The 11,141-nt window shown below is 40.9% G+C and overlaps 2 protein-coding genes across 2 annotated transcripts; both read right to left on the reverse strand.

The window, feature by feature from the left end:
• Positions 1–279: 279 nt before the first annotated feature.
• On the reverse strand, positions 280–1,617 carry LOC131892106 (uncharacterized). Its single transcript, XM_059241854.1, has 5 exons — positions 1,308–1,617; positions 1,058–1,238; positions 823–997; positions 665–759; positions 280–521 (listed from the first exon to the last, which is right to left on the reverse strand). Exons 2-5 carry the CDS (start codon positions 1,235–1,237, stop codon positions 372–374), a joined length of 600 nt encoding a protein of 199 aa, XP_059097837.1. The 5' UTR covers position 1,238; positions 1,308–1,617; the 3' UTR covers positions 280–371.
• A 2,487-nt stretch (positions 1,618–4,104) lies between these two features.
• LOC131892058 (beta-1,3-galactosyl-O-glycosyl-glycoprotein beta-1,6-N-acetylglucosaminyltransferase 4-like) lies at positions 4,105–7,273 on the reverse strand. The gene is made up of 3 exons (XM_059241787.1): positions 7,250–7,273; positions 6,326–6,878; positions 4,105–4,595 (listed from the first exon to the last, which is right to left on the reverse strand). Exons 2-3 carry the CDS (start codon positions 6,814–6,816, stop codon positions 4,139–4,141), a joined length of 948 nt encoding a protein of 315 aa, XP_059097770.1. The 5' UTR covers positions 6,817–6,878; positions 7,250–7,273; the 3' UTR covers positions 4,105–4,138.
• Between the last annotated feature and the right edge of the window lie 3,868 nt (positions 7,274–11,141).

Below are 11,141 nucleotides of genomic sequence, written 5' to 3' on the forward strand. Positions count from 1 at the left end.
ATTTCGAGGTTCTTTTTCTCGAGTTATTTGTTGTGGCCCACTTGCTCACGACTCCGAATTTACATCACTTTTGGCCCACTTTGTTCCCTTTTAGTGTAAAATTTCTACTCAACAACGAGACATCTCACCACAACTCTCCGTAACATGTCTAATTCTAACCAATTCTAATTTCCTAACCAATTGCTTTGAAACCTTGAACTTGCGATTTCCATTGATTCGTGGAGCCCATTACATAATGATTGATTTGGCAATGGACTCAAACCTACCGCCGGATTTAATGTTTCAAAGTTTTATTTTACCAACCGAACATGAAATATTTCTGTTTTACATTTACGTACTTAGTAGGTCTACTGTTGATTGTTTCACATCGATTAAATAAAAACCACTATCACCAGGTAAATCATGTGTTTTTTACTAAATTTCCGTTTGTCAATAGTCGTCGTTGTTTTCTTCTTATTCGGGATAAGACAACGAAATGGATCGATCACGTCCAATCTCGATAAGGCTGGGGTGTTGTTGACCTATAAAAATGAAATTGGAGAAACTTGTAAAAGATAGTATGATTCGCACATTATTAAATGCTTATCAATGGTGAAAATGTGGTCGTGAAATGTATAAATTGCCTTCTTTTTGCCCACACCCAAATATTGAAATCCATGCTTACCATGAGGGCAGATATTTTTACGTGCAGCTTGAGTGAGACCAATGTCACCACAATATCATCTGTCTCGTCAGAGGTAAAGGCTCGAAATTCATTAGCTAAGTACAAAAAAAACATTAAATCACACATAAACACACATTTCCTATGTAGGACGGAAATACTTGTCTGGGTAAAAACGATTGTAACATCACAACCATCATACAGCATGCCTTCCTCATTGAAAAAAATGCCGGTTTGTAGTTGGCCCATAAAAATTGAGGGATATGCTTTATATGTCTGAAGAATCGATTTAGTTAAAGATCGTTGACGTCTTTCCATAAAGTCTGCGTTATTTATCTGAAATGGTTTTCGAAAAGGTTATAAAAAGAAGAAAACGTCAAATTATAGATTACCGACATCATTTGACTGCACAACGCCAAGGAGATCATCCTGGTAATAGGCCTCCATGCACTTTTGGCTCTTTTTGGCGTCGTAACCGTAAGACAATGTTGAAGACAAGTAAGAGACAAACTGACAATTGTCGCACCGAGGATTCAAAACGGTTCCATTATCAATCAACCTGGCCTCCTTGAACATGCTGTAAAAGAAAAGGATAAGTATAAAAATGAATAATTGAATCCACAAGGATGAGAACCATAAACTTTACCTCGGAAGAATGTTAGCTACAATTCCAGGTCCACCAGTTTCGAAGTTGTTGGGCGGATTTCCAGAGGCAGTTGTGAGCTGAATTCCAGCCTGCCAAAAGCAACAAAACCATTCATGATGCAGGATTAAAAGTTATTGTCTGCAATATACTACCTCCACTTTAATATGGGCCAAGTGAATTGTGTTGCCGCCGGTTTGTTTTGGTATCACAAAAGTCAGATGGTCTTGGTTTGAATTTGTGCAAAAATGAATCCACAATACCAACAGTAGGCTCAGTTTGAGCAACGATTCCATGATTGAGGAATAGCCAAAGTATTTGCCCAACCAGTCAGTTCAAAAGATTTATGTGACTGATGAAAGGGGATGAAGCTCTTACAGGTGCTTAAAAACATCATAGTTCATTGACTCCATGGTAACTTCATAACAATAATATTCTTATGGAGAGGATCCTGAGCGACATACCCCGGTCTAAATCTCTACAAAACAAGCTTCCAGAGAGAGAGATAGGGGGTAGGGAACAACTAGAGGGCTCTAGGAACAACTATTGCTGGGTACTAGTGCCGGGGCGAGTCCGGACTCAAGCCCGAGGGCACTTGAGTCTCTTACACCATTTTAGAGAAATTGGCAGAACTCGAGTCCAGACTTGTCAATCAAAAATATTGATTCTTTTTCTTCAGATTTCGCAAGACGAGTCTTTTTGCTTAAACTGACTCTACTAATAGACTCAAGTCCAGCAGGGGGCTCGATTCTTCATCAAATCAACGGACTCGTATGAGTCCGACTTTTAACGGACTCGCCCCACCACTAGGAACTACACACTATTGGTGTTCCAAAAGAGCGAGGAAGAAAAAAACACCAGCCCGGATCCTGTCCTCCTCTTCCAAAAGAGCGAAAGAAAGATGATCGCGATGATGCGCAGCAGCAGCAGGAGGCAGGCCTGAACCACACCAACACCCTTATGCTGTCCCGCTACATAACAAACTGGAAAAGGAGACAGGCAAACCCGGTGATCATGGATGCGCAGCAGCAGGGGGCAGCCGCGAACGACACCAACACCGTATTCTGTCCCGCTACATAAAAACCTGTGCCAGAGAGAAAGTGAAAGTGAGAGGGAGCACCCAGTCATCAGTAGGCAACAGCAGCAGGCAGGTACTAACGAACAAAAGAAGGAGTAAGCAGGATACGCACTGATCCTGTCCCTCTTTTGGGACAGGATCAATGCGTATCATCCTGCTTACGAGGTTTTCGCAGATTTTGATGCGCAATCGTACTGTTTAGACGTCAGGAACCAAAATATACTTTGTGGGGAATTATAGGAATCATCTTCCCCTCAAAATGAGATAATTTTCTTGTGAAAACCTGACGCAAAGTTTGTAACTTTGACTCGGGTGATTGGATGTTCAGGTGTGAATGAGACAACATGGAAGAGAAAATCGACAGGGCTGCATATCCGGTAAAGATGAAAGTGCTTAGATTAGTGCCTGATGATTCTCCTGAAGAGGTCCTTCCCAGGATTAACAGTATTTTAATTAACAGAAAACCACTAGAAAACGATGTCTTTGAGCCTACGCAATTCTTCCACATCGTTAAGTAAGCTGTTTTAGGGAAGACTAGGGTATTCAGTCTCCTTTTATGTTTCTAATTGGTTTTTTTTATAATGTTTGACCTTGAAGTCTAGCTTTGTAGGTGGCGTTTCCACTTTCGTCAGTTCTTCCAGATGGTTGGCGGGGAAAAAGTGCCAAAAATTTGGAAGAACAGGCAAGATATGGAAGAACCGACTTCCCAGTGTGGGACAAGGAAATGTGAAAAGGTTCAAGGGTTGAACTTATGAGGCTTGCTGGGGTACCATAATGGTAGAGCATCTGCTTTTCAATTTCCGAATCCTGGTTCAATTGCCGGCTTGCCAATTCCAAACTTTTTTTGCAGTATTTAAATATTTAAATTACAGCATGAGTTGCTGCTTTAAAAACTTCAAAGGGTGAACCTTCGGCACAGATCACATAGCGACTAGATGTCGCATTGGCCCGACCTCAGTGCAGAGGAAAATGTATTTTGTGTCACAAACTCTGTGCATCAAAAAAGAAGAGGGTGACTGCCTAATCAGTACTAACGACCTGCAATTGCTGGGTCTTCAAACAACGCAATCAGGGACCGATTCCCTCAGAATCCTGCCACGTTGGCCGATGAAAAAGAATGAGTTGCTGCTCACCAAAATGTATGTACCAGCTGATGAAGACAAGTGATTGCATTTTTTCTCGCGCTATGCAAGGTCTAGCCATTGTATGGTCTGTGACCTGCAGTCATTCCCAAGGGTGAGGTAAAATTTAATGTTGGCTGTGACAACAAAGCGGGAATGTCCCTCAATTGGGGCATCCAAAATCAGATGGCAAACCAACCGAGAGAGCTGCCATCTGACATCGTAACAAACAAAACAAGGGTTGAGCTTTATGGCTTACTGTGGGAACAAAACCAGCAGTTTTGAAAATGACTTGGCATCATTGCGGTGCAGTTCTTCGTTTCTCTCCTTTTAAAAATTGTTCCACGTATCATTATGGTTACTTAGTACTGTGTGCTAAATTTGATTTTCACATTTCAGCCGCACTTCTCCTTTACGGCGAATACCGACCGTATTTTAAGCACGTTGAACCACTGGAGGAAAGTGGGAAGAAAGCAAAAAGAGAACACGGAACCTACCTCATTGAATCATTGCAGACTTGGTGCAAGAATTTGTTGTAATACACGTTTATGAATACAGGCTTCTTTTGCCGAGGGCAAAGGAAAAAACGGCTCATGTGAAGAAAGCTTAGAAAATCTATATTATGTAATGTTCAATTATACATTCAATAAATAAAGAGCATGCTCCATAGGAGCAATCGGATCCACATCCAGGTTGAATTTGTTAGCAAACAGGCAATATTCATTTTGATGTAATCTAGGCAAATCTTCCAGACCAAAATTACAAATTTCCCTGACATTTTTCCCCTTGCAATTGTGATCAAACCACCAAGACAACCTTACGCAGCCTTTATAAAGTGACACATTGTCCAGGTCGCGAGTTCCATTGTTGAACAAAGTGATGATGGTAGAATAGAAATGTTCGTCGGGAACAGCTGTATCTTGAAGCCACTCTAAGAAAATTTGGGAAAAAGGATCATCCAAAAAGAAATCGAGAACTTCTCTGGACAAAGCCACATTCTTGGAGCCTTTCCTCAGGACGATGTTTCCAGGGGGCAATTTCTTGACTTTGTCGGTTTGCGTTATCTTCATGTGGACTTGGCCTATTCCCACGCTGGAATCATAAAAAACTGCATTAATCACTGGCGTGAAAAATTCTTTAGCCCACGCCTCTTCACCCTGAGAAATGGCCGAGATAAAGCATGCGGAGTAACCGTTTTCATAGGTTTCTAGACACTGGATGTCGGACGACCGACCACTCGGCTGGTAAAACAGTACAATGGATGGTCTCCTGGGAATTCATTACAAACCGGTCGGTCGTCCGACATCCAGCGTCTAGAAATCTATGTCGTATTTCATCTGGAAACAGCATGGTTAGGGGTATCAATTTAGGGGTCCAAGCTAGAAGACAATTACTTACTAGATTTTGAAGTAAGAAAATATCTTGAAATCTTTGGTCATTGGTTGAAAATTTTGTAAAATTTGTTTCATGTTGTCGTTTTACATGTCTTGTTTTGCTCTTAAACTGGTTGATGAATTTGCGGGAGAGAGGTTCTTTTGTTATAAAAATATCTCCTAAAGCTCTGATTGACACTTATCTGACAGATTAGAATAACTTTATGTGCTTTAAATCACACCCTCTCCCTTTTGTGAGGGGATAAATAGGCTGCAACTCAAGAAGGCAAAATCCATCACACTCCAATGGGACGATCCGCATTGGCTGACATTCCATTAAATCAAACCATAATGAATACTCAGCTTTGAGCAAAGAGTGAACCAAAATTTACGATACGACATTTGAAGCCCCGACTTGTGTCGTATACATCTTTTCCATTTCAATTCAGCAAATTCCCGATTTCCAATTCATGCTTGCAAATTGATAGATTTTAAGTGACTACAATGACTACAATATACAATGACTATGACAAAAAACAGAATGGAATTTAGTCATTCTTTTTTATTAGCGCGCCCTTTGAACTGTGATAGAATAGGGTAAACATTTGCTATAAAACGCTTGTCACAAAAATGGCTTTGGCGGACTTTGTGGAACGAATACCGCTGTTTGATATCTTTTTAGGAGAGTTACAGAAAAACTTTACTTTGACCCAAAAGCTTATGTATACGTAAAATAGTGTCAATTTTGCGTTATTCAGTTATTCCGCTTTGGTTTGGATTGTCCAATGGTTTAATGCAGAAAAAATTCTGGAACATGTAGACCCTATATAAATGTATGAAATCTCACCCCGAAAAAAAATTCGAAATTCGAGTCGCCTAGGCATATTTTAGGGCTCGAACTTGGCCAAGTTCATCTATTCAGCAAGATCTTGTGGTCGGATCAAGTGCTTATTTAAAAAAAAGTGAACGGTTGAGGAGATAAGAATGTTTTACTGTCTTTTGCAGTCCACAACTCTCGACGTCCGTGAATTATCCCACATTTAACTTCAACGCAACACTGGTGTGTCACTTGCCAATCTCGAATTGATCTGTGCTACAATATGAGAAATTGCCATCCATAAACACACAAGTATCATCGAGGTATTGATTGTTAACACACGTAACCCCCATTATTTGCGCAAAATTATGAACATTTTCAAGGATATCTTGAAACCAGAAAAGCTGCCACACGGTCTTTTTACATTAGTGAGGATTTTAGTACAGCTTACATTAGTGAGGACACATTTTGAGTAAAATATCCAATTTTGAGTATCACACAAGCACAACAAATAGGACAAATGATGAAAAAAAAATGATCCCTAAGGTTCATCAAGAACAAAGCATTCCCAACATACGGAACAAAAACACATTTTTAAAATTCCACTTTCAATCTGTTAAAAACACCTTTACTTTTTCAATTCATGTGAGAAGGAAAATCTGCCTTTACTGTCCTCTGGAAGCGGAAAAGAATCCACAATTCCATTGGGGAACTTCTCCAGGTGTTTTCTGATTTCCGGCATTGGCTTGAGTGGTAGTTCTGTTCCAGCTGGATTGATGAGCAGGTTCCAATGGGCGTTCCTCGTCCGCAAGAGTTGCATGCATTTCAGATCCGCCTCTAAGACAGAAAAATGGCCCCAAAACACAGAGATAGGATCATCCACAGTAAAAATGGTGGCCTTTGGGTGTTTCCATTCATAACACTTCACCATCTGATCCACAGCCTTTGTCACTTTCTCGTCGGCCTTGGCATCGACATGAATACAATATGAATCCAGAGGATCGAATGAAGTGGCCAAGAACAGCTCTAAAATGCCCACTTGAAAGTGGGCGGAGATGGCAAAAGCCAAGGGAAAAGTGTTGTTATCACTGAGACGAGATTTCCTCGGGAAAGCACCTTTCATAAATTCGAAGTAACTTGCACAATCTGAAGTTCGTTGGATGACGGCATCGTCACTCAGGAAAGCTAATTCGGAATATACACTGGATTCACTGATCGGTTCATAAGGCTTGTGATTTGATGCATTTTGAGGGATTTGTCTCAATAACATCCAAGATGTCAAGAAAAGAAATGCAAACAAAGTAAATATGTGGGATAGATTTGGCATCATTTCTGAACGTCTGTGATGGAAGTAAGACAATAAGAACTTTCAATGGTCATATCTTTCTCGAAAACTGATATCTGAGTTGAGCATTAATACCTAAAAAAATCGTGTGCGTACGAACATTTCAATTGCAACATCAATATTTTTACCATGCCAAATGAAAATTTCAGTATGAGTAAGATCTACCTTAAATCTCAGTTGCTGGAATGTTAATCAGTCTCACATCACTCACCTCTCGCATGAAAACTGATCAGGAACTGACAACAAAAATGTGTAAGATTATCCTAGAATGAGGCGAGAAGACAGATAAGATAACAAAGATTTTATCTTCCATAACGTCGGTAAAGCTCAAAATGAACAACTTGAGTCAATATTCGCATGAGACGTGGTCAAGTATAAATCAGACTAGTCTTTTAACCTTCATATGAACAAATATCAAAAAATCTAAACTTTAATCCTTTCCGTCAAACTAACCATTTGAAGTCGACAATGTTCATCCATCCGGGTTTTGCGGCTTATTGTGCCAATCTCGATCAAGCCACAATTTGACAAGTGCTTGAAATGTGCTTAGGATTCAAGGCCTTTGCAAACCACCCAAGAGGCCTGTTTTTAACCTTCACAGAATATTGCGATACATGTTTCAAATCAATGTCTGTTGTTGACCTGTGTCAATTATTTTTTGATTCAAAAAGATTGAGTCAAAAATGGGTGGAAATATAACAAATTACAATCATCATAGCTTGCCTTCAAAACTTACCCTACTACGATTAGGATGAGTTTGCAGTCACAATTTTGATTTCTTGCAACTGGATTTCAATCACATTTGTTCTCCTCCCGCACAAAGTTGAACAAGTCTTTTCAAACTGTTTGACAACCCCTTTTAAGTTCTTGCCGTTGCTCTTGTGATTTGGCCACGGAATTTCAGGAGACTGAATTGTAAACCTTGAAATCCTTTTTTTTAATTTAACCACAACGTAAATCAACTATCAAAATAGAAGCACTCAAGTTTTGGAACAATGTCTTTGGTAACGACTGTTACTCTATAACCTTATTCAAAATCCAACTTTTACATTCGATAAAGTTTAAGCTTTCCTATTTTGACCGGCCACGCAAATCTTTATTCGCGTTAGATATTCACATCATTTGTTCCCCTAAGATAATCGACACAGACACAAATCACACTCAACGGAATATCAACAATAGGAAAGTTGGGTAAAACCTTTACCCAAATTTGCTTGAAGCCAGAACATCAAGGCGAGAGAACCACGTGGTTTTGTGTTCTGATGGGATCAAATAAATAATCACTGGAGGTTGCAAGTAGGGCTGCCAATTTACATTTTCAGTGGCGTATGGCATCACTAGCGGAATATCGAAAACCTGTTAGTTAGTCCCAAAAAGTAACCCTGATTTTTCTTCTTTCAAACAAGGGCTGCCTTTTTCGTTTTACCTTACGTTGGAAACGGCTGGCGGTTGGATTTTCTTAGCTTTCTGGCAATCCTGATTTTGAAAATTTATTTGATCCCATCACTAGCTTCCCGAACGCTCATTTTGAAATGCGAAAGGGTTAGATTTTACACAGTCGTATTTCAAAATATGCGTTCACGAAACCATTTTTCCACGCGTATACACGATATACACCAGAGGGCTTGTCAAAGAAAACTCACTCTAACCAAGCCACTTGAAACTTTGCTTTGAGCACAATTTGGCGGTTGGGCAGCAGGGTGTTATGTCCGGGTGAACTGAGCGAGGGATAGGTAAACGAGTAACATATATTTCTGGATTTAGTGGAGTTCACATTCACTTGAGTCTTATACACAATAATCCCCATTTCAGGGTGTCTCTCACCTCCTTTATTGAGCCGGGTTCTTCATATCATGACACCTCCCCTAAGTAAAATCTTCAGAATCATTTGCATAGATTTTTTTTCATAATTCAGGGTAAACTCTGGGATGAAAGTTATCTCGAAATAGATCAGTTGTATCGAACGGGTTTCTCCTTTTGACGTTGTCTTCTTCTCGGGTTGTGACCTTGATCACTAAAATGAACAGTCTTCTCCGGGTTGGTTGGTTTTGAGTTTGATACATCAATGGTTTGGATGATTCGGTCGAAATGGTTTTATTAATTGGAGAAAGAAATCTTCGGTTTCTCCAAAAGAGGGCACCACCATTCGACTGAACTTGATTACTTCTATTTCCATTTGCTTCTTTACCAACCCGATGCTTTTGGGTTCTGAATCCTCACAATATCTTCTCGCCTTTGTAGCGGTGGTAATTGACGAGTCCGCTTATCATAATCTAGTTTAGTCTTCTTATGGTAATTTTTCCGCCTCTGTTGACACTCCTTTTCATCAGGTTGGAATTTGTTGAGAAAAGCCCGGTTGTGTATGGGAACACGGGATCGAAGAGGGAATCCAAATAATAGTTGGGCCGGAGATCGGCCGTCAACTTTTGGAGTGTTTCTCCATTCCAGGAGACCAGCTAGAAATTCCGGAGATTCTATATCTCCGTTAGGAGAACATTTACGTAAGTGTTTTCATTGCTTTCACGCCCGCCTCTGTATGTCCATTTGATTGCGGGTGGTATGGACTAGAATATCCGGGCGAGATATGCCAAGCATCGAGAAGGTCCCTAAATTCTTTTGAGGCAAATTGGGGGCCTTGATCCGTCCGGATTTGGAGAGGGACACCATAGGTAGAGAACCATGGAGTGATTGCTTTGATGATTTGGCTAGAGGTCGGGTCGTTTTTCCAAGCATGTATTGAAGGACATCCAGAGTATCTGTCCACATAGACAAGGTAATGCTTGCTGGCATACGGAAATAGGTCCATGGATGTATCAACAAAGCTTCGATCGGGAATGGGGTCATGCTTCATTGGTTCGGATGGCTTGCTTGGTTGTAATTTCTGACATTCAGTACATGCTTCAATAGTTGAAGTTATATCCGCGTTAATCCCAGGCCAAAAAACGCATTGCCTTGCGCGTTGTTTGGTCTGCACCAAACCTTGGTGACGTTTGTGAAGTAAGACCAAGACTTCTTGGCGTCTCGATTTTGGTATGATAATTCTTGCACCCAGGAGAATCAATCCTTTATCGTGATATAATTTGTCCCAAATTTTCCAATAAGGTTGAAGTGGGTGTAAATCACCAGGTCTGAGGGTTGGAAATCCACGAGTTACAGCCTCGATGAGTTTAGAGTATTCTGGATCATCTCTGCCTGCTGCACTAATGCAATTGTGGCGAGCACCTGATTGCTCACTATGAGCATCCCTCAGTTGTTCTCAGAGACTGGTATCGTAAACAACCACACTGGTGACCCCGCGTTTTAACACGATCAAAATGGCAACCAACAAGCTGGATTCGACTAACATTACCTCGGCTGTTTCGGTCAAACTGCCCCCATTCTGGAGCCATGAACCTGAGAAATGGTTCCTTCTTTCTGAGGCGCAATTTCGCCTTCGGAACATAACGACATCTGGTACCAAGCATGATCATGTGGTTGCGGCTTTAGGCCTGGATGTCATTTCAAGAATTCCAAGCTCAGTTCTTCTGCCTCAACCATCGGATCCAGATCCATACTGTACCCTTAAGTCCGTTTTGTTCAAAATATTTAACGCCAAGCCAGCACAAAGGATCTCAATTTTCTTGGACCTAATTCTGGATAGCCTTACCATAACGGAATTGTACGCCCAATCAAAATCTCTTTTGGGAGGTATAGCTGACATCCGTGAATATCTCATCAAGGACAAACTCCTACGGTCCTTCCCGGACCATGCTCGATCCTCTTTGGCCACAAACCTCGACGAGCCTTTGGATAAATTTTTTGAGATAGCGTTGAATTTGTCCTCCTCCTCGTCGCGTACTGCATCAATTGCCTCAACAATGTCCAAGCCGACATCGCCCTATCTATGCCGCTTGCATTTCCGTTTTGGTAAGAAAGCACACCGTTGTCTTGACCCTGCCAAGTGCCAAGGACCACCTATCGAAGTTTCGGAGAGACGAGCAAAAAACTAAATTTCGGCTGTCGTCCATTCTTGTCGGCAGCCTCATCCTTCGTTGACTCGTTTCATTTTCCTTCGAGCACTTCCCAATGTTCCCTTTTCTTCGTCGCTGATTCCATTTCTAGTC

This window comes from Tigriopus californicus, chromosome 12 (assembly GCF_007210705.1).
Source record: "Tigriopus californicus strain San Diego chromosome 12, Tcal_SD_v2.1, whole genome shotgun sequence".
NCBI classification, from domain to species: Eukaryota; Metazoa; Arthropoda; class Copepoda; order Harpacticoida; family Harpacticidae; genus Tigriopus; species Tigriopus californicus.

Coding starts and splice junctions, on each gene's coding strand:
- LOC131892058 (XM_059241787.1), bottom strand. CDS start 6,816: ATGAAAGGTGCTTTCCCGAGGAAATCTCGTCTCAGTGATAACAACACT. Junction 4,596..6,325: donor TTCTCACATGAATTGAAAAA/GTAAAGGTGTTT, acceptor TTATGATTCCAG/CGTGGGAATAGGCCAAGTCC.
- LOC131892106 (XM_059241854.1), bottom strand. CDS start 1,237: ATGTTCAAGGAGGCCAGGTTGATTGATAATGGAACCGTTTTGAATCCT. Junction 998..1,057: donor GCGTTGTGCAGTCAAATGAT/GTCGGTAATCTA, acceptor AAACCATTTCAG/ATAAATAACGCAGACTTTAT. Junction 522..664: donor TAAAAATATCTGCCCTCATG/GTAAGCATGGAT, acceptor TCATTTTTATAG/GTCAACAACACCCCAGCCTT.